The sequence below is a fragment of the Mchenga conophoros genome, linkage group LG18 (assembly GCF_057382185.1).
Source record: "Mchenga conophoros isolate Kocher_MC1m ecotype Shallow Benthic linkage group LG18, M_conophoros_male_GT1.1, whole genome shotgun sequence".
NCBI classification, from domain to species: domain Eukaryota; kingdom Metazoa; phylum Chordata; class Actinopteri; order Cichliformes; family Cichlidae; genus Mchenga; species Mchenga conophoros.
Window position 1 is genome coordinate 18,996,935 of NC_140543.1, and position 27,072 is coordinate 19,024,006.

Consider the following 27,072-nt stretch of genomic DNA (forward strand, 5'->3'; position numbering starts at 1 on the left):
ATATAAGCGAGGGTGCAATATTCATCATTTTCAATAACGAGTCATAACTGTGCATCAGTGAGTTAGTGGGAACATGCTTGTGAATGATTATTAGAGTGTTACATGGAAGAAAGAGAAGAGACATGAAACAATTTCAAGGTTGTTATTAACAGATTTGTAGATACTTAAATTAAATAGAGTAGCAACTTTGAAATACAATACATTTTGTAATTATTATGGTTACTTGAAACATTCATGCCATTCATTTCATGCAAGTTTTTTTTTTTTATTGAAGTACACTGGAGATGAACGGGCTGGTGCATAAGCTACATAACACTGTGGTTTGCAAAGGCAGTTTTTCAATCAGTATTAGATTCTTGACAGCATCAGCAGGTCTTAGGACTCCTTCTTCTTTATCTCTGGAAATGAGGCAGCAAAATATAACGTGAACATTGTCAACAAGGTGAAGACAATTAAAGCAATTTTCAAAAGAATATTAAACTTGGTGTAACTTACATCCAAGGAGAGAAATCAAGCTTCACATGTTAATAAAGTCACATTTTTGCTATCACATTATATGGCTTTGTTATATGGATTTAAAAACATGTTGATCTGGTTTGTAAAAAGGGAAATCATTTCATCCAAATCTATGGATTTTCCACTTGTGCACTTAGTGCCGTTAACACACCAAACTTATTCAAATGAATTCGAGTGTGTGTGGACATGTAAAACAATCTCTCACCTTCTTAGAGTTACGGTCCAGCATCAGTTGAACGGGAGACAAGGGAGAACACACATCCACGAAAACCTTTCCGTCAGGCTTGAATCTGCTGAGGTCCTCAGCCTTGTACAGACTGGCTGGCCTGAAATCACAGGGAATCACCGTGAATTATAAAATAAAAGAAACCCCATTTAAGAAAATGAATATATATGACATGGCACATAACCACAGTTTGACTCCATAAATGTTTAAAGTATTTCAAACTTGTGGGGAATTTTACCGTCTTGTGTAGAGGTTGGAAATGCAGCCTTTGAAATTCTCATTTCCCAGGACGAGAGAGCCACTTGTGTCAGGTATGAAGTGGTCCCTGCTCTCCTCCTGCCCTTTATCCTCATCATCAATAACCATCCGGATCCTGGAAAAAGGTTTTGTACATGTATGCTTTAGAAGCATTTATTAAGAATATTTTTTCAAACTACATTTATGTGTCTGGTGTTCGCCAACAAGGTATAAGCAGCTGTGCCCACAGTGTCCTTATCGATTTCCAAAAACGGCACTCACTATAAAAGTATAACTAGTTGTATTAATTGATCATGAATGAAAAATCATTGCTTCCTCCATACCCTCCGCTTCTTTTCGTCACAGTCACGTAATGCCAACGCCCGTCATTGTACTGTTTGGTAGATTTCCACATCTTCTTGTTGAAATAGACAATCACGTAGCCGTTTTCCATTTTAATGTCAATCCCATTAGCCTGAAAAAATAGACAAGGAAACCATTTCTGTATATGATCTAATTCTACCTGTTGTGAAAAAAATCTGGTCTTTAATGTCACAGTTGCAAGAGATGTCAAAAATAAGTTGGAAGCCTGACCTCCTGTTTGTCTCGCAAAATAAGACCCTCATTCTCTGTGCTCTTAAATCCAAGGGAAATGGTCACGTCGTTATCCAGAGTAAAGCCTTCAAGGTTACCTGAGAGAGTGCTTCCTAAAGTGAACTCTGCTTTACGTACACTCTGTAAGTACAAAACACAGAACATGTCAATTTACACAGAACACGCTGTGATTTGTGCAGATATATAAATGCCAGTAACTGTCTTCATACCAGCGATTCCACAGGACAGCCTTTAATGATGCCCACTTTTTCATCAAGGGGCTTAAAGCCTTTATTCAGCTTCAGATTCTTCAAGCATCCTCTAAATGGCTGTATGGTGATGTTATGCCTTTATGGGAAACCAAAAAAAGTTATTCTCAATAAAGTGGGAAAACGTGACAGAACACAACACAAACTAAATGGAGGAATCATGCGTACACATACCGTTCCCTCAAGTGTTGAGGTGCACCACCAATATAGACATCTTTAATGTTTTGTGTGTCGAAATCAGCTTGGGCTTTAGCAGCTTCATTACCTCCCACACGCACCATGAACTGTTTCTTTGTTATCACATAGACTTGTATATCAACCCAGTCTTCTGTCTGAAGAAAGCGAATAGAAGCAAAATTCAGTCAGACGACCAGTGCTTTGAATTGTAATAGACAAGTAATAGTAATTATCCTTAAGAACGTGAATGACTGCAAAACGTGAATGACTGCAAAAAAAAAAGATTAAAAAAAGCATCTTACCAGGAAAACCTTCTGCTTATTAGAAGCTGGTGTCTCAAAGAAAGAACTATGTATAAAAACGACTGCCTCCTCCATGGTGACATAGAAGTACTGGTCCTGTGAAACAAAGAAGGTAATCAAGTTCTTGCAAAGAGTACATAGAATTTTATTTGCAGTGTATCAAGATGTGTGTCCATTTTTAAAGTTTCACTTGAACAGAATTTACCTCACTTCCTATATATAAGAGTAGGCCATTTTGTGAGCGCGTATTAACGGACATAGTGATGCTAAAGGTGGTCGCTGTATTATCCACCAGCACTCGGCCAAATCCGGTGCCTTCGTAGTAGTCTGAATCAAGAGGTTTAACATACCTGTAATGGAAAATCAGTGAGACAGTTATTACTTATTGCTAACTTAATGCCATTTACATTGATTAAGAGTAATAGCATATAGTAACACATGCAGCACTGTGCAAAAGTCTTGAGCCACCCGTGATTTCTTTATATTTTGCCATAAAGAACCAAGACGAAAGATATTAAACACTTGATTAAACTGCAAGTTAAATGGCAGTTTCACAAAATGAAATGCTGTGAAAGAGACACTGTAGTGTTTAGCTGCACACAATACTAATCATCATATGACGTACCTCTTGCATGGAGACCCCTCATTAATATTGTCTTTTCTTTTGAAATTATAGAGACTGACAGCTCTGTCATTAAGAGAGAAAAATTCAATGCAGCCTTTGTAATTGGGGTATCTGAAGGAAGCTGGAGGCTGATGAGGAGCAAAACAGGAAAAGGTATTAGTAAAATCCATGCTGCTGCAAAACCGATACATAGTAGTATGTTTTATATATCTGTGCTCCTTACAGTGAAGTTGGCTGGGTAGCCTCCAACATAGAAAACAATGTCATCGGGACTGAGATCCAGGAGATCCTTGGATTCTTGTCCTTGAGTGTCGTCCTTAATTGGAGGTGGGGATTCTTTGTTTGAGGTTATAGCTTTGGTAAGGATCATTTCTGCATCCCGGTAAATTCTAAATCATAAAAGGGAAAACAAATAATTATTTTAATCACATCTACCATATTGGCATCGTTAATACATTTTTTATTTATGTTGCCATTTAAAATGCTGACACAGCATTTATAGAGGGAAGTTTTCAATTTACCTGCGCAGGTCCACCCTATCAAATGTTGCAGGCTCAAGTCCAGACCTAGTGATGGCTCCCGTTTTTATCTCGTACGTATCTCCATTGAGGTTGTACACACCATACAAGTCATTGTTCCTCAAAAACATACCTATGTAGTTCTTTGTGGACTGAAAGACACAGGTTGTAAAATCAGAATAAAAAAACATCACAGCTTTGAAATGTTCATCTGCAGTTGGGAATACTTACATCTCTGTTGCCAAGGTATAACACAAACATGTTATCTTCTGTGGCCTGCCTGCGTCTGCGTTTTCCATCTCCCCGCCCTGAAGGTCTCTGTAGCATCAGAGATATGGTTGTGTAGGCTTTCAGATCATCCAGATTCTTTGGTGGATGAAGCTCCACATGACCATTACCTTGGAAGTTTATAGGGACTGTAACCTGTACAAAACACAAGGGAAAAAAAGGAAAAATGAAGCCCTGCTAGTAAAGATATTATACAGGGAACAGGTATATTTCACTTTTGCTAGGGAGGAAAACCCATAGCTGTATTTACAGAACAACCTTACCTTGTTAGCTGCGTCCCTGGCTTGTTCAATTAGATCTTTGAGCATTTTGATGTTTTCAGATATGTTGCTAATGGGTGAAACCTGTGAGGTCAGGTTCTCTACTGTTGAGATCTTATTGGTCAGAGATGGGATGGTGTTTAGCAAATTATTCACTGGAAAAACAAGAAAGGTGAGAGAAAAAAAAAGTAAACATTTTCTAAAAGTGCATTAAAAACTGGAGAAAAAAGGAAATGCAAAAGTATTGCTGACTGGGTCTAAAAGCAAATTTTCCAAATCTCACCTGTCTGGTTGACATCGTCCAATATACCGTTTAGGTTAGAGCTCCCGGGAGACACATTGATCTTATTAAGTTCGTTTCTCATTTTGTTGAGTTTGTCCATTGTGTCACTGGCTGTTTGATTGGCTGAAGCAGCCTTCTGCTTGGCCTCATTTATCTTAGCTGCAATGTCATCTGGTGGGGAAAAATCAAAAGCAAAAAATAGTTAAGTATCTTACATCTACCAGAAACACTTTAATGTGATTAAAATCACCACATGATTTGCATTACTCTACCTCTCGTGATGTCTTTTAACTGTCCCTGTGCATCAAGAAGGTCTTTCTCAAGAGCTTTCTTCTTCTTCTTGGCATCATTAATGCGCTTATTCAGGTCAGTGATGTTGTCAGCAGTGTCTGTTTGTAGAAACCGAGAATTAGCATCTGTGCTTTTGGGTTATTGTAAATATGATAACTTAAGAAGATGACTGAATACCATTAAGGTCTTTCTCTGCTTGCTCTGCCTCAGTCAGTAGTTCTTTACTCTGACTCTTCAGCTCTTTTGCCTTTTCTGTGAGCTTCTGGTTTGTTACATTCTAAATCAAGAAGAAAAAAACATGTTTTTAAACAACTCTGTATTCATTTGAAAATCCTTTCTAATACTGAATTTACTTCATGTCAAAAAGCATGCCTGTATATTTACTTAAATGTTTGACTTACATTTAAGGTGCTCTCTGCAGCAACTTTGGCTTCCTTAGCAGCTGCCTCGGCTGCATTTATGGCATCTGTGATATTCTTGTAGGCCTCAATAGCATCTTTCGCGTTGCGCACCTCAGTTCGTCCGCTTGCATTCTTCACGGCACTATTATACAAGATGTCATGGAAAGAAAACAACCCAGACACAGAGAGAATTATTTAATTAAACTTTTAAAAAACAAACAAACCAGGAAATCTTATATATCACACACAGCTGACTCCATGTCAATAAACCACTCATTAAAAATTTGGTTTACGTACTCCTCAATATCCTTTGCAATCTTTTCTAGGTTTTTAGCATGGTCTTCGGCAGCCTCCACGATGTCCTTCTTGGCCGCAGCCTTAGAAATTTCATTTACTTTCTTGGTCAAATCCGTCTTGGCGCCATCCAGCTGTGCTGCCAGCTGCTCATACTCCTACAGAGGAAAAGGGGCAGGTGAACGGGTGCAGGTAAAGTCACAATCCCACAAAACAACACTGACCTCACCCGCAAGCACAACAAGCAAAGTGTTCAAGAGCTGAATGAAAGGTATGCTACATAGTTGAAATGTTTTGGTTCATATTATAAATCAGGTAAATAAAAGGCGTGAGAGTGCATAAATCTCAGTGGATGGAATATTTGAGGTAAAAAAAAAAAAAAGCTTTGCCAAATGTACCGTTTTATCGTCTAAGAGCATTTTCACCAAATCTTCTGTTTTCTGTAGCTCATTCTTGGCCAAGGTCATCTGGTCCTCGACTATCTTCCGCTCATTTTTTAAGTCTTCGGTGCGTTTCTGTGGGTAACAAAGGAATCACTTCAATTAGAGAGACTAGCTCTGCTGCAATAAAACATACTACAAGAGTAACACATGAGGCATTTTTACTGTGTTGATAATATCTTATATTTACAATGCGAGTCAAAGTATTACACAAGATATATTTAACTACTAAAACAAAACAAAAAAACAGCTTGGGTCTTTCACGCAAAGTTACAAACTATTAATTAACATGCATGTGTGGTCGTTAGCTAATTAGCTTCTTAGCACCTCTTTCATTCATTACCTGCAGATCTCCTAGTGTCTTAGCATTAAGGCCATTCTGGGCATTGGCATTTTTCACTAAGTCCGCTGCATCTTTCAAGGCCTTGTCCAGCTCTTTCAGCTTGGCTTCGTAACCCTCCAGAAGACCTCGAATCTGATCCGCTGCAGCCTCATTTTCATCACACTGCTTACTTACATTATTTTTGATGTAGTCCAGCACTGAAGTATAAAGAATAAATAATGGGAATGTTATTTGACGTTAATGTTTAACCGTTTCAGTATTCAGAATACACGTGTTATAATCGGGTGCTTCTGGGATTTTACTGTCATACATTTCTTGGCTTCATCGCTTTCTTTCTTTGCAGCGGTCATCTCAGGAGTAAAATTCTTGTCTTCCATCTCTTTCACCATTGTCTTAGCTTTTTCATAAAGCTGAAAGTTTTCAGCAGGCACATCACCCCTCTTATCCTCATTCTCAAGTTCTTTCAGGAGATCTTCAAGCAAACATAACCACACACATATGCAGTTAATATTAAAGGACTGACAGTAGCATTAAATCAGAAAATCATAGAAACTAGTGAACCAATTATAAACGGAACAAAGGACAGAGTAGGGGGACAAAAAAAAGTTTAAAACACAACAGGACAGCGACAAGAAAAGGGACAGAGTTTAGCTTCGAAACGAATGTAATGCTCCTGTTACCTTTTATTTTCTGCTCGATCTTTGATTTCAAATCCTCGGCTCTCTTGTGGGTTTTGTCAGCATCTCCGACTGCATTGTCAGCCTCAGAAGCCCTCTGGTCAGCCTTAATACATAACACAATCCCACACATTCACACACAATTCCTGACATATCAGCACATGAAAGAATATTAACAACGTATTAGGCATCCTATACCTTGTCTTTGAGGGAACGAATGTCGTCTTCAAGAGTGTCCATGTCATTTTCCAGCTGCTCAACTTTGAGTTTTTCTGTATTGACGTCAGAGCGGAATTTGCTAACAAGAACCTGCAAAAGTTACAGTAGCAAAATGTGATTTCAGTGGCGTCAAGTCAGACACTGAAACATGAGGCAGATGAGATTTGTTTTAAGACTTGTTCACTTGTGCCTGTATATATGTGAAACAAAGGGAGCAGACAAATGTACCACAGAAATTATAAGTGGAAGAATAATGACAAAAACACCCGTCAATGGTCTTTAACTGTGGAACAAAACATACTTTCACTGGTTATCATTATCATCTTGGAACATATTCCCATTGTGTACCATATTGTTTGTGTTTGTGTGTGTGTATAGTGTGCAAAGGACAAATTCTAAACAATCCAATGGCTCTCTCAGAGTTATATGCGGGGGCTACAGTACACTAATGTGTTACCTTGGTGTCTGCCATAGCCTTCTCCAGCTTTTTCAGCCTGTCCTGAGAGGAGGCGCTGGCAGTGGCATTGCCCAGCTCAGCCTTGATCTTTACCAGGTCATTATCTAGCTCCTCTAAGTCATGTAATAAAGTCTGGGCGCAATTATCACACTCTGAAATACAAAAGCAAATGCAATTAGCAAAGAATCAAACCAAATTTAATCAAATAGCATGCCACGCCGTACAGCCTCGAATCTTTCTTTTAATTCACCTTGGCATTGTTCATCTGTGGTTGTGTCTCCTGGCTCCAGTGCATTCTTGCAAACTGTGAAAAAATAAACCCATTAAAAACCACATATTTAAAAATTAAGCCTGACATGATTAAAATGTAGCTTTTTTTTTTTTAAATTAGGTTCCACAAACTTACCTCCAGTTCTGGGATCACAGCTGTTGCCATTGCCAGCACAGTTACAGGGGCGGCAACTTCCTCTTGGGATCAGTGGATCGCCATAGTAACCAGGAGCACACCTATGGGAAAGAGATTTCAAAAAAAGAATAAGAAGACAAATTAGAAATAATCAGCAGTGTTTTAACCTGCACACAATTATATAACAGCCTGATCATTCTATGCAGGGACACTCACCTCTCACACCTGCTACCAGCGTAGCCTGTTCTGCATATACACTCGATGTTTCCATACACCTCTCTGCAACCTACCGCAAAACTGCAGACCCACAAGGAGATTAATTTTTGTCACTAAATTATAAGTGCAATTGTAATATAGCAGTTTAGGCTTTGATTTTTTTTTTTAACTCACTTCTTTGTGCTAGTGGTGAATGGGCATGGGCACGCTCTGCACGTCCTGAGAGCTGCGTCTCCATAGTAACCTTCTTTGCAGCGCTCACATCGATCCCCAGCTGTGTTGTACCGACAGTTCTGAAAAACACATAATGTACCCATTAAAACAGGGCAGAATGAAGATCTAAAAAGATAATAGTGGATATATAATGTGTGGAAAAAAAACCTGTGTGTACACAGCAGCTAGCATTTGACAGACATGTTTATCTCCCGGAAACCAAGCCTTTTTTATTACACTGGCACAGAAGCAAACATCTGAGGGGCAAGAGGGAAAAAAAACATGCCTCTGCTAAAACTATCAGTAGTGTGTTTGATTTACTTGTTGTGTCCATTTGGCTGTGAATGTGTGCATCCACGCATGCATTGTATCCACAAGCCCAGTCTTGAGTGTGTTGTATCATAATAATACAACAAAGCTTAGTTTAGGAAGTGCATTAAGGCAAATCTATCTATGTAAAGTAAGCGAGGAAGTACAAAAAATGGGAAATCAAATAACGCATAACAAAAAATTCTTTAGATGGTGATTTTTTTTTTTAAAACAAACACAGCAACAACTGAAAGGAGGCCGGGTTGTGCAATAAATGTGTGCCAAAAGATGTGCCCTGAAGGTGAGAGGGTCTGGACTCTGACTAAACGATGCATCACAATGGAGTCAGCTGGGCTGAAGTAGTCATTCTTGGTCGTTCATGTTTGTTGCTTTCTGCGTACCAGTGGTCATGGAGTCATACCAGGAGGTAAGAGTTAAGTGTATTTCTTACCAGGCACCGCCCTGTCCTGTCTTCACACTCATCGGAGAGACCGTTGCACTCACAGGCAACACAGAGGGCCAGGAAAGGACTGCTGCCATCTTTGTAGTAACCAGGCTGACATTTCTGAAGAAGAAAAACACAAATGCGAAGACATATAAGTACATCTATATTTAAGGCGATTTTATGTTCAAGGAACTTTGGCAGTATACTTAAAGTTAATTCTCTAATATCATTAAAACACAACATCATCGAGTATACCTTTGATAATATACTGAGAAATATGAGGGGAGGGCAGGGAAATTTGGTAATTTTTGAAGAATTATTTTCAAAAATCTTACTCATTAATTTGCAAACTACCATTAGTTATTAACAATTTTAAAAAATCTGTTTGCCCATATTTCATATCATATTGCACACCTTTTGGACAATATGGAAAAAACCCTAAAACTCAATAAAACACCGCAAACATGTTGTCACACAGGATGAATGTAGCTCTGTTTGGTGTCAGGGAGTGTGAAAATTCAGGCAGAAATTAACTTTCAATCTTTAACTTTTAACCGTTATTCTGATATCATTTGGATTAACGGTTAACTCTTAGCACGCCCTTTGGGGTCAGAGATAACAGTCTTCCAGCGACTAGGGATCTACACTTGACACAGTGTAACCCAGAGTAAAAGTATAAATAACATATCACACCCTCTGATTTTTTACCTGAATCTGAGAACTGGCATCACTGTCATCAATAGAAGGATATTGAAGCATCTGTCCTCTGTCATTTATCGATGGATACTCAATCCTCTGAGTTCCCCGGTCGGTAAGCTTAGGGTATTGTATCCTCTGAGCCCATCTGTCATGAAGTCTGCTGTGCTGGGGTGGATCTGCTCTGTCAAAGGGCCTGTGCCCAGCGCAGCAAAGTCCAATAAAAGTCCAATATATCAGGGTCTGGAGCAGAACCCTTCTACGCCAATATCTATCCATATAGCTATCTGACATTCCCAGTGTTTAGTCCGCGTGAAATAATCTGACACCCTTTCCCTCTGCCTTTTAAATGGAAACGCTCGCACTCAACCGCACCGGTACAAAGAAGACACACCCATTTACCTGACTCAGCCTCTCAGCTCAGCATGAGTGTTTGCAGACACAAGAACACACAAGTGCAAGTGCTTACATGCAGTGTCTGCCCCATTCCTGCTCTTATACGCACACGCACACACAGAATGGTTCAAGACACATTTTGTAGACATAGAGATATTCATGAAGACTCAATGTTTTTAAGTTTTCCTTTTCGCTTGTTATTTTAGGTATATTTGGAATAAACTATTCTATTCTATTCCATTCCATTTTTTTCTATTCTGTTCTATTCGCAGTGAAAAAATGGGTGTAGGATGTGAATGCCCACAAAAGAAATCGGATGTCATCACAGAAAAAAAGAAAATCACAATATTGCTGTATTTACTTCAACGTTAAAAGGCTGTGGTAATTGAGCCTTTTACTTGAAAAGCAAGTAAAACATTCAGCACGGTATTACCATTCAGTAATATTCTCTGTATACGTGTGTGATTTATAAGAGGGCTTTTGCAAGAATACATGACCAGGAGGCTAGTTAGACATCGATAGACCGCACCTGAATCACGCTGCACAAACACACAGCAGACACAACTAGGCGTGCCGGCTGTATTTACAGACACACGCATATTAGGTGCACTAAGGCAAAATCACTCAGGTTTACGAGTAATGCTATGTTGCTATGCAACACACCTCACACATCAAGGCGAGGCTCGTTGTCATATAGCCTCTGGGCACATGTAGTCAACTTCCTATCAACACACCCAAGATGGTGGATCAAGCACACACACACACGCACACAGAGAGGGGGGCAGTTAGTAATCTATCGCAACAGCACTTCAACAAACAAGCAACATATCTAAAGCTTTTCATTTTTTCCCCTAGTTCACATAATATGTGTTCTCCTTTACACGTTGTTCTCCCCTTTAATAAGCTCTGTTATCATGTTTAATCCACTCCTGGGTGGAAAACTGCACACAAATCAAGTTTGGGAAGCACAAACTACATCAGCCTCTGGATCAACTCAGCCTCCTTTCCATTCAAGGAAGGATTTCCCTTCTACATTTCTCTGCGCTGTATCCACACCAGCGATTATAATTTTATAATCACAAATATTATGTCTGCATGATTGCGCGACGTATCCCAGCCCAGGGCTACATAATTTTTCTGCACAGCTCTCTGGATGTTATTTTCCATCAAATTCCACCCTTGTACATTTTTCTGAGGTAAAGGGTGCGGTTCTTGGCCCAGACATGTCAAGGCAGCCTAGAAATATGAAAGGAGGCCCAGCTCTTCAGTCAATGCACTCCTCCACACTTTCTTGCTTCTTAAACAAATGTTATTGTGAACTAAAGCCAAAATAAAAGTTAGAACTACGTGTGGAGAAACATCTTAGTTAATTGATGAGCTACTGATGTAGTTGCTCATCCCAGCTCATGAGCGATCACAAGTGTGAATCAGAATCAGAATACTTTATTGATCCCTAAAGAAATGATATAGTACAGAAGTACAGAAAGAAAGTGACACGTGTTCTTGTCATTGATTCGCTGTATTGAATTCAAATCTACTGAGAAGTTAAGGAGGCTTACAAAAAGCCAAACTAATCTCATTCACCATCAAAATAAAATATTTCAGTGCAAAGAAATTCCGGAAAAGCTGGGACACTGTTTGAAATGTAAATAAAAACAGATTTAAATGATTTGCAAACCTCATCAAGCCATAATTTAGTCAAAATAGAAGATAGAAAACTTATCAAATGTTTAAGTGAGACATTTTATTATTCGAAGAAAAAAAATGAGCTACTTTATGGCAGCAACACACCTAAAAGAAGTTGGGAAAATGAGCTGATATTTTTCGTGAAATAGTCAAATGTCTCAGATTAAACAGATTGTGTTCTATATGTTCTATTCAAATTAATAAAATACGGAATTGTCAGATTTGTAAATTATTGGGTTCTGTTTTGTATTTGCATTTTACACGGTTTCTCAGTTTTTCAGAACTGGGCTTGTATCACTAGATGATTTGTAGCAACAATGGCCGGGAAAGCATAAAAATATGTTAACTCATCAATGTGTCATTGATCATATTACTCATGTTGCCTTAATGATGATAGGAAAGTCCCAATCGTGCCTTCCTTAATATTAGATTTAACAGGATACGACCGGTATGGACTACATATACAAAAGCTATATTTCAATCACATCATTTGGTATTTCATGACGTTTTTTCTTTATCATTATGTGCATACAAATTTTATCAACACTGAGAATCTGATAAATCAACTTTAAATTTAACTGACTTGAATTGAACATTGTTCAGTACATCAGGAGTGAAGATTTATTAAGGTTAGGGAGTGAAAATGGAAAAGTGTCCATAAAACAGCAAATTTGACCTTGTTCAGTGGTTCGTTCAGTGGCTCGTTCAGTGGGTCTTTCAGGGGGTAAGGGCCCAATGTGTGTGTATGTGTGTGAAAATTCAATTAAAGAGGTGATCATCTCTTTTATATGTTCAAGTGCATAGTGTGGAGGATGTCATAAGGCCTTGAGGCAATCACATGTAAAACACAATATTTATGAGTGTTTTAAGTTGTAAATCAGTCAGATTTGACCCGAACGTGACAGGAAGCCAAGGAGAATGCAAGACTACCAAATACACTATGTGGATAAAAGTACAGGGCCACCTACACAATACACCTAGAGTAGCTGCCATGGAAATCCATGCCATGAAGCTCCCAGCACATAGTTTTTGTGCTGATGTTAATGCGAGAGGAGGTCTGGAACTCTGTAGTTACTGTGTCAGCAGAGCACTGGCAACTTTTAAGCAAAGATTAAGGGAGGTGGCCCAATACTTCTGTCCATACAACATATTTGATGGCCTTCAAACTCACCTCACAGGAGTCACCAGTATACTGAGAGGGGCAGGAACATTTCTCCACTAAGTTACTAGGACCTCCAGTCCCTGAGGTTGTGGCCCCTTCTAGGCCCACCTCACCCAAGCTGAGTCTCTGGCTCTGGGTGAAGTACAAGGCTCGGATTCTAAGGCCCACCAGACCAGCCAAGACCATCATCAGTTCCTCTCTGGAGACAGGCCTGTTGTTGATAGCGTGTCGCCAGTTCCCCTGCAAACAACACAAAGTTTACAGATTTATCCTGAGAAATCAGTATGGAGAGAAAGAGAAAATAAAATGGTTATAAGAAAGTGTAGTCCTTTACCTCCAACATCTGTACTCTGCCTTGATAGAGCCTGTCTGGAAGTGGAGCTTGTGGAGATGTGTGGATCAGAGTCATGTTATGACCCTGAGGAAAAAATAATGACATGGATAAATACACTGCCACTGTAACCAAAAAAGAAAGAAAGAAAAGAAAAGAAAACTCCTAGCATTACGTACAGTTAGGACAACATCAGGTCTTTTCCCAATCGGATTCATCCCCTCACTGGGAATCCCGAATGATTTGGACTGGTAAGTCAGGAAACCACCGTAAGATGAAACCTAAAAAAGGATAGAGACTTCTGTTAGTTAATTTGGAGAAAAAGTTGCATATAGACGGTTAGTGTAAAGGACATTTTAATATATATTCAACATAGATCCTTTTCAGTTGGGAGGTAATGGTGTCACGGCCAGGCGGATCAGCTGCACGCTGATCAGCCCTCTCTGTTTCTCTTCCTCTTCTCTCTCGCCGGGGCGGAACTCACTGTGGGTTCATGCCCTTGGCCCACGCCCTCGGGAGATGAGACCCAGGTGTCTCATTAAGGGGAGCAGCATTTAAGCCAGGAGGTGACTGCTGTTCGTCGCTGGATCGTTGTCTACCACGCGTTAGTAAAGTCAAAGCTACAGCAAGTTTAGTGAAGAGTGTTTTCCTCTGTGCATCGTCCTTAACCCTGTCTCCCTGTCTACAGAACCTCTTGGATTTTTCCCCGTGTGTTTCCCGTGTGGCAGTGTTGGAGTGTGAACCTGTGATCGTGTGAGTGGATATTCTGAAGAACATATGCTTTCCCTTGGACTTCCCTGGAGACCCCTTCTTCCCCCACTCAGCTGTATATAACACCCCCTGCACATTCTTGTATATACACCTGGTGACTTGTAAATAAACTCTTCTTGTAAGCATCAGTACCGGAGTCCTGCGCTTGAGTCCTCCTTCCAACCGTAACAAATGGTTAAACTTGTGATTTTTCAGATATCATATATCGTCATATATCATCAGATAGGCCTTTTAATTCCTCCTTTTAAATTGTTTAAGATTTTTGTTTAGAGTTTTGTTGATGTATGCTGACAGCCTTTCTGCACTTCTTCCTGTCTTAGCTGACAATGATGATTGGTGGAGAAAATGTTCCTTTAGCAAAACCAGCAATACAACAGTATAGAAATACCTAAAAAGAATATAATAATACTATAATTAAAATTAAATCATGTGTGGAAATTTAAAAAAAAACAAAACTGGAAGATGCAAAAATGTGAACACACCTGAAATATCGACAATGATCCTTTACTCCAAAACTGTATATATGCACAACAATTATCAGTGAATTGTCATATTCAGTCATGTTAAAGAAGTTTAAAACATGAACGCAACTGGGTTGCCGGATTCTTAGTATGGATCTTGATAATTATAGGTTTACTTTTCAATAGTCAAAGTCAAGGTCAAAGTCAAATTTATTCATATAGCATATTTAAAACAACAACCGTTCACCAAGGTGCTGTACAATAAAGATAATTAAAAGAAATAAAGACACAGGGTGACATGATAAGAGTTCAGAAAAAGAATCATAAAATTAGAAGATTTGAATAAAACAGAGTTTTATTCAAGAATAAAAAAACTAAAAAACATTTTTGTGGAAATGACCTCCAGTATCTGTTTCTCTGTTTAGACAGCAGCACATATTCCCAATAAACAGCATTCCTCGCCATGACGTCTCCACTGACTCACCCTGTTTCCCAGATAGGACAGTGGTGCCACCCAGTGTAATGTTTGAACTGCGGGAGAAAGTTCCTGGATATCTGCCACCACCGTGTTACTGGCTTTGTTCAACACAGATGTAACCTCCTCTCTGTCGGGACTCTCCAAACGCCAGCCCTGCATATCAACAAACTAATAACAGAGAAACGTAAGAAAAAAAATAACTGTGTTTTCCAGATCATTTTTGACGGTAATGTTAGTAAAATGAGTATTATCTGTATTAGTAAAATAGGAGCACACTGATGACTTCTTAAACAGAACACCAGATTAGCAAAGTCGATAACTCCATTTCCAAGACAAGCTTGCAAAAAGGACTTTGCGCAAGACACGGGTGGATGGGTCAATGAGTTCATCCAGTAACTTTAGAGACACTAACAAGAAAAGCTCTATTATAAAGGCACCCTGTTCACAGTAAAACCTGCATCGCGTGGTGTGCATTTGATCTGCTTTACCATAGTTGTTCCTTTTGTGATCAACACCAGCTTTTATTAAAAAACCCATTGTTTGCCACATAACGTCTGTCAGCCAAAAGGCGCTGCAGGCAGAAAATTTTTAAAGGCATTCGTAGACATGCAGGAGCAAGAAAAGCCAACACACCTTCCCCCTGCGTTTGCTGGAGCTCTGACACTGGTCAGTGACTCCAAAGCAGAAGCAGCTGGTACAGCCGAGAGGGTTTGAGGGGTCAAAATAGAAGGACCTTTCCCGACAAGTATCACACCTGACCCCAGCAACATTTCTCTGCAAACGTGGCGGCAATGACAAAGAGAAAGTCAGACAAAGAACACTAAGAAACAGGGAGTTCTTAAATAAGACATTTCATTTATTGAACCGACCTTGCAGAGACACCTTCCTGTGTCTGGGTCACACACATTAGATGTAACTCCACCTTGATTACAGTCACAGGGCAGACAGTCAGGGAAGCGATAATAACCTGGAGCACAGCGATCACACTTCCGGCCTCCAATCCTCGGCTTACAACTGTGTAAAAATGCAGAGACATAATCACAATTAAAGATCTTCAGTGTACATTTGAAACAGAAATGGTCTCTGAACAGCTTGTATGGCAAAGAAAACTGTATGTTTACATCTTATGCATTGCTTTACACTGCTAGCTCCCCATTTCTATAAGAGTGAAAACAGTACTGTGTAATTGTAATATTCTATCAGTAAGGTCTGGATACCTTTAAAATAATCTTTGCATAGTTTTCAGTTCTCACAGCAACATCTATGGAGTTATTCAAGGTAGTTGGCAAGCAAGTTGCTTCAAACATCATTAAAAACTTACAGTTCACATTCTGATTTGATTTAGAGTTTAAGGCAAGAATGAGATGTGTTATCTGTTAGCTTGCGTGGTTGTTTTCATCGCTGTACATAGTTGTTGTTTTGCTGGCTATATGTTTGGACTAGATATGCTGTTGCACAATGAGTTTTTACGGACATGAACATGCTCTCTGATGTTATCACACTGCATAAGAATCTAAACACCTGAAATGCCTAGAGCTTTTTCATGTTACTGTTTTTGACAGAAAAGGAGATGTGTAAAACAACATGACTGGACCGTGAACTGTGAAAGTCAGGGCTGACACCAATGTTTAAAATAACAATTTAAACAGCCTATAGCTGATGCTCGTGCTGTTTTTGATCATTTTGCGTAAAGAAATTAAAAAGAAAATTAAAAAATAAATTAGGCTCTTTGTCACATACTCATGATATCAGCCCATACCAACATTCCCCTAATGTACTGCTGCATCTGTAGACGTAACATCTCATTAATCATGTTGCTGTCATGCTTCATATCTGCTGTTGGAAGCTGCAGGTCAGATTCCAGTCTTTTTTTGTCACCACTCAAGAATCAGTGCATGACAGATTGTTACTCACAAGGGACAGGCATTACAAGCACAGCTGTTTAATAGAGAAACTACACAATCACATAATTAAGAAGAAATAGTTAATTATATCTATCCACTTTTATTCCATTTATCCAATTCAGGGTTTGCGGGGAAACTGGAGGCTATCCCATCCTGGACACATCACCCAAGCACTCATTTACACCTGCAACTAATTTTGAATCAGCAATTAAACTAACTGAAACTAATGTCTCTGGACTGTGGAAGCAAAGTGGAACACCCAAAGAGCACAGCTGGCAAGTGGATTCAAACCTGTGCTGTGTAACCACAGCAGCATTGTGCTGTGCTCCTGAAATATATTGGATGGATGGATGGATGGATGGATGGATGGATGGATGGATGGATGGATGGATGGATGCATGGATGGATGGATGCATGGATGGATGGATGGATGGATGCATGGATGGATGGATGGATGGATGGATGCATGCATGGATGGATGGATGCATGGATGGATGGATGCATGGATGCATGGATGGATGGATGCATGGATGGATGGATGCATGGATGGATGAACTGTCATGATCCTGGCTTTTCCAGCATTTTCAGCTATGGACTCACTTTCCTGTTTGATATTTTCCGTTCGACTTTGTTTTAGTTTTCAGTTTGGATATTACCTCTGCCTAGGTTATGTTTTCATCCTGATCTTGTTAGTTGTTAAGTTTTGAGTTTTGGAGGCACCGTCCAAAGACACAGGGGAAAATATGGCATGAAGTGACACAGTGTGTGCCTCTGTCTTAAGTGGATTAAAAAATTGCTAAAGTTGTTTCACATCGCTCAGAGGAACACATGTTTATAGATGCATCCCTACCGAACCCTAACAATGATTCTAGGACAGAACAGCAGCTAAAATAACTCAAATGTTAACCCTTTAACACATATTGTATCATATCTGATTTGAGTTTTTGAGACTTCTACATCATCAGTATGTTGGGTTTTTGGGGGGGTTTCTTCCTAAAAAAACTTCCATAAATTGCACAATACATTTTAAGCAATTTTAAAAAATGGTACATGTAGCAAATACTATGCAAATAAAAATCGTATGTGGAAATTAACATTATTTTTTAAACACATTTGGCTCAAACTCTCCATTTTGTTTTTTAATTAGAATTTTTTGGTAATTATTTCATATTTCAGGCTTTAAGGGGTCAATGATATGATATGAAGTATTTAAAGACTATCGCATGAGATCATAAGAACAAACCTCAGCTTCCATTTATCCTTAGTTAGCAACAGAGCTGGAAAAGTTGCTTTCAAATATGATTTATTTGGCCATTTACAAGGTAAATGCAAATATGGTAACCTGCACAGTTTGCTCTTCGTGTAGGTTTCAGCTCACCTGCACTGACCAGTATTGCGGTCACACTGAGCCCCTGCATTTGCAGCGATGCCGCTTGGGGAGCATTCACAATTCTCACAGCCCAGCAAAGGGTGGTAGCTGAAAGTCTGATTCTGACACACATCGCAGGCCGGTCTGACTGTCTGCGGAGGGCAGATGCAGCGTCCTGTCACTTCGTCGCATAGTCGGCGGCCACAATCACATGCTGCGCAGAGAGGACCGTAATGAGGACAAAATTAGATGCAAATTGTATTTTGAGAGTAAGTAACAAGGAGTGAATGATGACTTAAAAAGAAAAGAACTACAAATCAAAGGTAAATGTTGACTCACGTCTGCAGTAGGGAAATCCGAAGTATCCAGTGGCACACTTTGTGCACTGCCGCCCAATCACATGCGGCCTGCAGGGACACTGTCCTCCAACTGCATCACAGACGCTTCCTGTAGAGCCAGATGTGTCACAGTCGCACGGCAGAGCACCATCGTTATATGCTGCAGCAAGAGAGCGGGACGAGTCTCTGCAGAACTGGGAAGATGTTCTTGGGCTAAAGTGACACACACAAAGATTACTTTTAAATACAAATGTGGTTTTATACTCAAACATGACAGCTAGAGGGCACCATTTCCAAAAACATTGGTGTTTTGAAGGCTGTTACCTCAGCATGGGTAATGAAATATCCCATATATTAATATCAATATATTAAAACCATCAGCTACATATCATCACAAAAAAAACAAACATGTCAAATTGTTGAATGCTTATGTCATTATTTGTTGGATACCTACTCAATATAGAACCCTTCTTCTCGGCACTGCTGTATGAAATCTTCAGATTTATCCAGAGGTTTCTCTCTGAGGAGCTCTGGGGTGTAAACGCTATCAGGTACCAACATGATATAATCCTAAATAAAAGATAGAAACCATGTCAAAAACAATCTCATATACCTTACATCTTTGTTTAAGTAATACAGAGTGATAAAGGATTTAAAGTTATTTCGGCTTTTTCATTATTTGCTTCAGCTTAATGGAGAAGGAAAATTAAAGCACACTGAACAGTACACAATCATGGCCCAACCTGCCCCCTGCCTTATACAGCCTGGAAGCTTAGCCTTTATAAACCCACAAGCCACTGCCAGGTAGAATACAGCCGTTTCATTGTTGTTGTTGGGGATATGGCATAACACTGAGGAGAGAGGACCTCAGGATGCCAAGTCCTCAACCTGAACAACACTAGTGCAAAACACAGGCTTCGCATGCCTTCAGACTGTAAACAAGTATTTTTATATTTCTCGCTCATTCAGTTCCGATGGTGTTTAACACATAACACAAAACACTGACCAGAATCAGAGTCTTTCTAGGTGGCACCCTCACAGAGATGACGGGTAGCTGCCAAGGATTTCTCTCAAAGTCAAGGGCAATGCGCCCATCAGCGATGACTACCTCCCTGCATCCTGAGACTGCTGGGCAGAACGAAGCATTTATCATGCCTGCAAGAAAAGGACATTTTAAATGGGTAAAGAGAGAAGACAGGAGGGCGCCGCACAGTGACTCATCGCCCTGTTAAAGCCATGTGGGGGAGCTGATCCAAGGCCTCTGCTCATTTTCTCATGAGCATTGGAACTTTATCTGCTCTTAAATAGGAATCAACACCTCTGTGGGAATGATTTCCCAGTCACTGCCAAAGTAAAGAAAAAACATCTAAGGGGAGGCAGTAAGGACTTCATTCCTCTCTAACACTCACCCTTCCATTCACGGCCCGCGTCAACTCGCACTTCCACAGGGAAGGAGATATGTTCAGGCTGGTGATAATGCACTATTATCACATACCCGCCCGGAAGAGGCACATTGGGGGTGAAAGTAATCTCCGTCTGTGAAAAAAAAAAAACAACATGAGAAAACCTGAATGAGTGTCTTTTGGTAAATAAATTTTTAAAAAAAACAAAAAAAAACAGCAGGACAGCACAAACTGAATGTTTTGGGGGCAAAGCTGCTAAATAATTCAACCAGCTGAGGAAGGGCACAGTGATACCTGTGGGAATTTAAGTAGTATCCCATCACACTCAGGTTCACGGACAGGGATCACCCCAGACTGTCGTCTGTGCCTCCAATCCTCAATCTCTCTTTGTTGGGGAGCCACAGCTGGTGTGGACAATAGCTGGCCATCGCGGGCTGCATACAGGATCCAAGCTGAAGTGGGTTTGTCAAACTGCCTCGGGACACAGTGCCAGCTAAACACAGTAAACAAGAATTCAGCTTCAACATGTTTTCACTCTCATATTATTTGTTAAGAATATACAAAAAAATAATTTCATCGTGATACAGAGGCCAATGTTTATAAAGTATCTGAATGATTTTAGAGGCTCAGCAGTGCGGAAGACATTATTGCGTTCATTGTTTTAAATTTGTGGGCATTTTTACGCTGAAGTACAACAACTGCAACAAGTCAATTCTAAGTATTTGTTTGTTGGCTTATTTTTCCCTTCTGAGTAGATTTCCTGTTCTCTGCTCAAGGTGACGTGCACAGCAAATAACAGAGCTCGACACTGACAGCTGGAAAAGCGGTAACATCCAACCCGCTCATTACATTCAGAGACGATTTAGTATGAGAGAAGACTGAGTTAGACTGTAAGTTCAGCCTGAGGTAAGTGAGCTTGCCAACCTCAGGGAATGCATACAATCACACCTGGAAAACAGCTGTGTCCGTTCAAGACTTACGTGTCTTCGGTGAAGCGACCGTGAGTGGAGACGCACAGGACTTTAGGGTCTACATACTCAATGGAGAACTCATCTGCAGGAACCGCGTACACTTTATACTACACAGAGAAAAAGATGTCTTTAAAGCTCCATGTTGCTGCCTCGATATGAAGCTGTGACGCATCTTTTGGGCAAACATTTCACTTACCAGAAGGAATGATGCTGTGGAGGTCTGCAAGAGGACTTCAGTCCTGTGACTTAGCTGAAACACTGCTACTTGGTTTCTGTTGTCCACCGCCACACTTCGACACAGATTGCTGCACGGGTTAGGAAACACAACAACACGTACATGAAACGTGCACATATTATTTAAGCTTCTATCTCTAGGATATTGATAAGTATTCAGTTAATAAAGACCTAAATCAAATCAATATTACTACAAGTAATGTTATCAAAGCATCAAGTGTGGGATTCACCTGAAGGCACAGCTGTAAATATTAGCCCTGCCCATAACCGGGTCAACTGATTGTCCACTGATGAGTATGTTGACATTTTGGACAGTGTCCACCTTGCTGGCATACTCCAGAATAAGCATGTATGGCCCAGAATCAGGTACAGGCAGGCTGAGCTGCAGCTGAGACTAGAGGAGACAGAACATTTATTTAAGGGAGACATTCAGGCATTTTAGGATAATAAAACTGAAAAACATAAACCGCAAGAAGAATAAATCAAACATCAATATATAAGATTGATTGATTATCATTGGGAAGTAAGATCCAGTCTATAAACTGAACTGCAGTCTCGCGGTCTTATTCCGGACTTTAGCACAGATAAAGGGAACCTGTTTTTTTCTTTTAATAGCTTAACCGTTTTTACACCGCACACGCAATTTTTACACTAACATTCATCTTTAAAATACTGAACCTGTCTCCCATTGAGAGCAGCCATTTCAGGGTGATCAGGGGTGAGGCGCCGCACACGAGCCTGTCTCCTCTTGCGCCCACGCCGGGTTGTGAATTTTCCCTGTGAGCCCAGTGCGGAGCTGAAGCCATCCAGGGCTATGTGCTTATACAACAGACAGCTGAGACACACGCACACACGCAAAAAGAAAAACGTTAACAATCTACCAACAACAAGAAAGATGAGAAAAATAGTGGAGAATGAAATTTACTTTTCATGCTTGTTTGCAGTGGGTAAATATGTGCATGGCTGAGTGATCTTTTCCTGCAGGAGAGGCGCTTCATAGTAATCCTGGGGTAGTAACACTAAGTAGTCCTGATAAAGGCAATGACACAGAGTGACAATACATATATATATTGTTTTTTTAAACTTGCAAAACACCACATGACCAGTAATTTTCCACTTTTAAAATGACATCTATACATCAGTGATTTCTTTATAAACTTACCAGGAGAACTCCTTCTGCTCTTATGTGCATGATCCATGTCCCAGGAATCAATTCAAAGGGCTCAGCAAAGCCCTCTCCAGGCACAGTGAGGAAGGATGGGGACGGACTAACGGGAAATATTACTTCTTTACTCTGTTCTGACCCTGCAGAGCACCGAGCACAGATGGCTTTAATGTCAGACACTGGCAAACAGACATTTTCCAAATCAAGACAGCACGCCTGGATTTAGAATGCATGACGGGTTAGAGTTGACATTTTAATGGTGAAATATGGGAGATGCTTCCATTTCAGAGGCAGCCTTACCTGGAGTGCCTCTGCTATTGGTCGCCTTGATGCTAGCAATCACACGGGTGCTGCTGGGGTTACTGAACCGCAGAACAACACGGAACAAATGCTGCCTCCCATCTTTCGCCTCAACATGCACTGTTACTCTGACTTCAGTCTGCGGGGAGGACAACAACACACACAGCTGACTGCGAGGGTAGGGGTTTGAGTAGATGACGAAGGAACAACGTTAAAGAAAAGCAAAAGTTAAAACTGAAGTTAGGTGGATGAGAAGTCAGGCAATGAGAGAGTATTAATCAACAGGCAGCAAGCAAGGTGAAGAAAGCATAACAGGAGGAGCAAAGCAGACCCTTCACTTACAGTCACAGCAAGACTGATAGCCAGTTTCATCCACCACCAAGATCCAAGCTCGCACTTGTGCTCTCCCCTTATGTCGGGGGGTGGCGTAGTGCATTAGAATATGGAAAGGTCCAGAAAAGCCAACAGTGAGCATTAAGATCACCTCTGGCTGAAGAGAGAGAGTGTTAGTGCTAAGAGAGCTGATGTCCTCAATTGTGTATCAGCACTGAAATTACAAAAGGCTGTGCACTCAGGTGAAGATTATTTGTGCTGTGGCAAAAGCAAAAGAATCACAGTGGTAACAGAGAAGACTGGAAAAGGAAAATTGTGATAATACAAAAGTGGCAGACACTACTAGTCTCATGTAATTTATACAACAATGGCATTAAAGCATCCGATACATTAATGCACAAGTTTGAATGGACGAACCTGTGCGGGGGACATCACAGCGTAACCTCTCCAGCTGAAGTCTGGGAACTCCTGGGAGCTATAACCAAAGCGTACTGGTCTGGAATTTGGTGAGGTACCATCCTCCACCTCAAACTTCAGCTGGTGCAGAGTGGGAAAGTAGTAGCCAGGTGCTGGCCTGGTAAAAAAAAAAAAAAAAAAAAAGGTAAATCGTTTGATTAAATGCTGCAAATATGTTAAAAAGAACCATTTTCATCCCAATTTAATGACATTAAAATCTGCCATGTCTTACTCGGTGCATTTATGGCCAATGATATTCCTCCGACACTGGCACTGTCCCGATATGTCATTGCATGCCATGCCAATGGCACCACCTATATCGCATTGGCAACCTTTTGAGGGAATAGAAAAAAAACAATCATTTTCTACATCAAACATGTTCCTTTATGTGATATTACACTGAAAATCAGCGCTTCTTCTCTGACCATACGTTGGAGTTGTTTTGGGGCACATATTATGCAACTGTCCTTCTGAATATGAAAATATTTACACTCAACCAGATGCCAAGATTTATCACCGGCGTTACAGAAAGTACCCTATTTAAATATGTCAGCATTTGGTTGTCTTTTGAAAAAACATTTTTTATTTTGCGCATGTTCTTGAAATCCTCGTGAGACTATCTTTTCACAGAAATACTTCTTTAGGAGACGTAGGTGTCAAAGCAGTAATGTTTACTACATCCTGGCATCAAGAAGGACAAAGACGACCACAAGCCCTCACTGGATGCACTATCACACATTTCTGAAGGCTGTTTTTCAACAGGGAGAATTTATACTTTTGTAATATTCTTTGGTTTACATAAGAAAAAGAAGGTCCTCTGTTATCTTCCTTAGATAGAAGATCCCTGACAGACCTTGGGGCCTCCCAAGATGAAAATAAGGGACGCCTGAGCAGAAACCACAAGGACGGCATCAGGGTTAGGTCACTGCACTCCTAATAAGCTGCACTAAGCATGACCTTTCAGACCTCACCTATAAAAAATATTCTGTGCACTTTGCCGTTTATTTTTATTATAATATATATTTAACACGTTAAGCCATAAGAAAGGATGATTTGTGCATTTTAACCTTTAGAAACTTTCATCAAAGATCATTAATCTGCATTCAGTATTGTTTTCAACAATGAAAGATAAAAAAAAAAGCTTTGATGATTGAAATGTCTTGGTGTCCCTAAACTTCAGAGGAGATCTGTACTGTACTATGCATTAGTACTTATATACTAATAAAGTGGTTGTTCTTATTACTAAGGGACAATAACATTTAATGTTTAAATGTATCCAATGCAAAGTTTCAGGCTTAACAGAGAAACTTAACAACCTTGTTTATGTTCAACAGAGGTTTTATTAAAAGTTTTGTCAAGCAAATAAGCAAGTAGAATTAGTGCATTGTGCAAATATGTATCGGAATTTCAGGAGCAGGACCACGCCAAACACGCTCCTTCCGGCTGTCATCTATATAGGTTCCCCCAGTTCTGCAAGCTGATCATTCTCATTTACGTGCCCCACCCTCCCTCCCTCCTTGTTCTCCATTCTTCAGCTTCTTCACTTCTATTTACTACATGGGGATCTGCCAGGCCCGGGAGCCGTCGCCAGTCCCCTTCGAGGCTTTCTTCAAACCGCAGCTCAATTCATGTCAAAGCATTCACTTTTACCTACTAAAACGCTGTCAAACCTAAAATGAGGACATGGGCCCAGTTAGTGAAATGAGAATTAAAGTCCACTAAGAGGTCAAGGAGATTAAAAGACAGTCACATCAACGTAACTTAGTCTAATTTCACGAAAATCTAACCAATACTGCAGGACAACAAGGGATTCCTGTAAAAGCGAAAAAGCCCCCAAGAAATAACAAATATGAATTTAAAAATTTGAGTGAAGAGCCACTAGGTCATCACTGTTTGTAAGTTTAGCTGAATGCTGCCCACTACTGTGGCAGGAGTAGCAATTCTTATCGATTATGCTGTTGCTGACCAGTATTTTGGCTGGTTAAGATAAAAGCTTAAAACAGCACTAAGGCACCTGTTTTTCAGTCAACGCAATAATTTCTAACAATAGTCAGTGTTGCACTGAGGTTGGCTCGCTAAATATTTAAAGTCATTGGTAAAAACAGCGAAAAAGGAAGTATGCTTGGTTGCTATTTTCTTTCTTAACTGTGTAGCCTTTAATAATACAGCACATGTAAGCAAGAACCAAGGTTGGAAGTTCAGCAAAGAAACACATTCTCACCTTGACACCCGTAATAATTCTTTTTCTGCAGCAGGAAGTATCCATCTTTGCAGGAGTCACACGCATGCCCGCATGTATTAGGCTTACAGTGACACTGTCCACTTTTCTGTGCAAGCAGACCATCAAGAGATGATTAATGCTGCAAATGTGCGGCTATTCAAACTGCTGACATTAACACGACCACATGAAAACACTCACCTGTTCACACTCTCCAACACCACTCAGAGTCCCTTTCAGGTCACAATGACACTCTGGTATGAGAGACAAAAATGGGTGAGGTTATGAAAATGTAAATGGGAGAGGGGGTGGGGGGCTCTACAGTGAATAGACACTGATTGCAGGTTTTTGCAAAATTCACGGGTGAAACACAACATTGTAAAACCCTCCAGCCTTCAGAGATTTGCACATCAAAGGTCCAAAGGAGCTTTTCAGGCTGCAGCTTGCGTTCAGCCGAGTGGGGAAAAAAAGAAAACTTTTCCCTCAATGTCCAGCCACAGTCAACCAGATGCATTCTTGGGATATTAAAAACACCCCACCCCACTCCTTCTTGAGCATTGAGGGAACGTGGTAGCGATAACAGTTTTGCAAGAGAGCAGAGCAGTAACAACAGACATATGTGAACAAAGCCAGGAGCTGTTCTCCTTAGTTTCCACTATATTAAAAAGTTTCAATTGAATAAAGCAGGAGCAGCTTTTGTAGAGGTTATAAAAGTAGATGTTCAGACGTTCTATTTTTAATGTGTCACTGGATACTTTTTTATGCAATCTCAGGAGGAAATCTCACAGTGGAAGCAGGCAGCAGGGATTTGCCTGTATAATGTGTTATTCTTCAAAGGCAGAACCAGCCTTGTTGATAGAGGTACGTTGACGTATAAGATGGGACAAAGCTCATATCAGTACCTTGTCAGATTGTTCCTGGCAATTTAAAAGCCTTGAGAAATATATGGTCAGAATTAGGACAATTTTGCCTCTATGGATGCCAAATAAGCATTTTTCTGTCATGTTTCCCCCTTTTTTCCTTTATTATTCAAATTCCTTTTTACTTACCGATACAGCCACGGGGATTGTCTACAGCTAGATTCCAGTATAGAGGTTTACACCTGTCACACAGGGTTCCCTCTACATTTGCTAGGCAGCGGCAAGAGCCCTGAAACAACAGATAAGGAGTCTGAGAATTGTTGAGACTGGTAGCTACTGTTGAAAGCCTTATATTTGTTTAAAATCAGAGCGATAAAATCAACTGCAAGTGCCTGCATTTTCTATAAAGATGTTTCTTTACACTGAAACTTGGCAGCATTTCTTTCTTTCTTCTAAGTGTGCATTATGCTCCAAACTGAAAGGTGACTCTCAGAAATACTTCAATAGATGCCTAAATAAATACTACGTGTTGTT

General features: G+C 40.2%; 1 protein-coding gene across 2 annotated transcripts in view; it reads right to left on the reverse strand.

Moving 5' to 3' along the window:
- Positions 1 to 27,072, reverse strand: part of LOC146553586 (laminin subunit alpha-3-like) — a 60,598-nt gene that overhangs the window by 7,491 nt on the left and 26,035 nt on the right. Inside the window, exons 17-70 of one of the 2 annotated variants that reach the window (XM_085255352.1) lie at positions 26,728 to 26,827; positions 25,880 to 25,932; positions 25,682 to 25,787; positions 23,693 to 23,792; positions 23,422 to 23,578; positions 22,672 to 22,810; positions 22,369 to 22,511; positions 22,132 to 22,235; positions 21,885 to 22,041; positions 21,437 to 21,600; positions 21,169 to 21,277; positions 20,982 to 21,079; positions 20,296 to 20,494; positions 20,008 to 20,134; positions 19,605 to 19,753; positions 19,053 to 19,168; positions 18,600 to 18,811; positions 18,270 to 18,474; positions 15,857 to 16,001; positions 15,621 to 15,761; positions 14,994 to 15,155; positions 13,457 to 13,558; positions 13,281 to 13,364; positions 12,956 to 13,186; positions 9,013 to 9,126; positions 8,214 to 8,332; positions 8,040 to 8,120; positions 7,824 to 7,924; positions 7,668 to 7,721; positions 7,418 to 7,569; positions 6,940 to 7,050; positions 6,745 to 6,847; positions 6,375 to 6,536; positions 6,065 to 6,261; positions 5,680 to 5,796; positions 5,285 to 5,439; positions 4,988 to 5,129; positions 4,764 to 4,863; positions 4,568 to 4,684; positions 4,296 to 4,466; positions 4,016 to 4,167; positions 3,696 to 3,887; positions 3,468 to 3,616; positions 3,170 to 3,335; positions 2,947 to 3,074; positions 2,527 to 2,671; positions 2,322 to 2,417; positions 2,017 to 2,174; positions 1,804 to 1,921; positions 1,574 to 1,714; positions 1,324 to 1,454; positions 981 to 1,115; positions 722 to 842; positions 128 to 398 (exon numbers count right to left, since the gene is read on the reverse strand). In XM_085255352.1, coding sequence (XP_085111478.1) covers positions 393 to 398; positions 722 to 842; positions 981 to 1,115; positions 1,324 to 1,454; positions 1,574 to 1,714; positions 1,804 to 1,921; positions 2,017 to 2,174; positions 2,322 to 2,417; positions 2,527 to 2,671; positions 2,947 to 3,074; positions 3,170 to 3,335; positions 3,468 to 3,616; positions 3,696 to 3,887; positions 4,016 to 4,167; positions 4,296 to 4,466; positions 4,568 to 4,684; positions 4,764 to 4,863; positions 4,988 to 5,129; positions 5,285 to 5,439; positions 5,680 to 5,796; positions 6,065 to 6,261; positions 6,375 to 6,536; positions 6,745 to 6,847; positions 6,940 to 7,050; positions 7,418 to 7,569; positions 7,668 to 7,721; positions 7,824 to 7,924; positions 8,040 to 8,120; positions 8,214 to 8,332; positions 9,013 to 9,126; positions 12,956 to 13,186; positions 13,281 to 13,364; positions 13,457 to 13,558; positions 14,994 to 15,155; positions 15,621 to 15,761; positions 15,857 to 16,001; positions 18,270 to 18,474; positions 18,600 to 18,811; positions 19,053 to 19,168; positions 19,605 to 19,753; positions 20,008 to 20,134; positions 20,296 to 20,494; positions 20,982 to 21,079; positions 21,169 to 21,277; positions 21,437 to 21,600; positions 21,885 to 22,041; positions 22,132 to 22,235; positions 22,369 to 22,511; positions 22,672 to 22,810; positions 23,422 to 23,578; positions 23,693 to 23,792; positions 25,682 to 25,787; positions 25,880 to 25,932; positions 26,728 to 26,827 — 7,137 coding nt within the window. In that variant the 3' untranslated portion in view covers positions 128 to 392. Of the gene's footprint in view, positions 1 to 127; positions 399 to 721; positions 843 to 980; positions 1,116 to 1,323; positions 1,455 to 1,573; positions 1,715 to 1,803; positions 1,922 to 2,016; positions 2,175 to 2,321; positions 2,418 to 2,526; positions 2,672 to 2,946; positions 3,075 to 3,169; positions 3,336 to 3,467; positions 3,617 to 3,695; positions 3,888 to 4,015; positions 4,168 to 4,295; positions 4,467 to 4,567; positions 4,685 to 4,763; positions 4,864 to 4,987; positions 5,130 to 5,284; positions 5,440 to 5,679; positions 5,797 to 6,064; positions 6,262 to 6,374; positions 6,537 to 6,744; positions 6,848 to 6,939; positions 7,051 to 7,417; positions 7,570 to 7,667; positions 7,722 to 7,823; positions 7,925 to 8,039; positions 8,121 to 8,213; positions 8,333 to 9,012; positions 9,127 to 12,955; positions 13,187 to 13,280; positions 13,365 to 13,456; positions 13,559 to 14,993; positions 15,156 to 15,620; positions 15,762 to 15,856; positions 16,002 to 18,269; positions 18,475 to 18,599; positions 18,812 to 19,052; positions 19,169 to 19,604; positions 19,754 to 20,007; positions 20,135 to 20,295; positions 20,495 to 20,981; positions 21,080 to 21,168; positions 21,278 to 21,436; positions 21,601 to 21,884; positions 22,042 to 22,131; positions 22,236 to 22,368; positions 22,512 to 22,671; positions 22,811 to 23,421; positions 23,579 to 23,692; positions 23,793 to 25,681; positions 25,788 to 25,879; positions 25,933 to 26,727; positions 26,828 to 27,072 lie in introns of those variants that run through there. The other variant, XM_085255351.1, reaches the window with a different exon arrangement.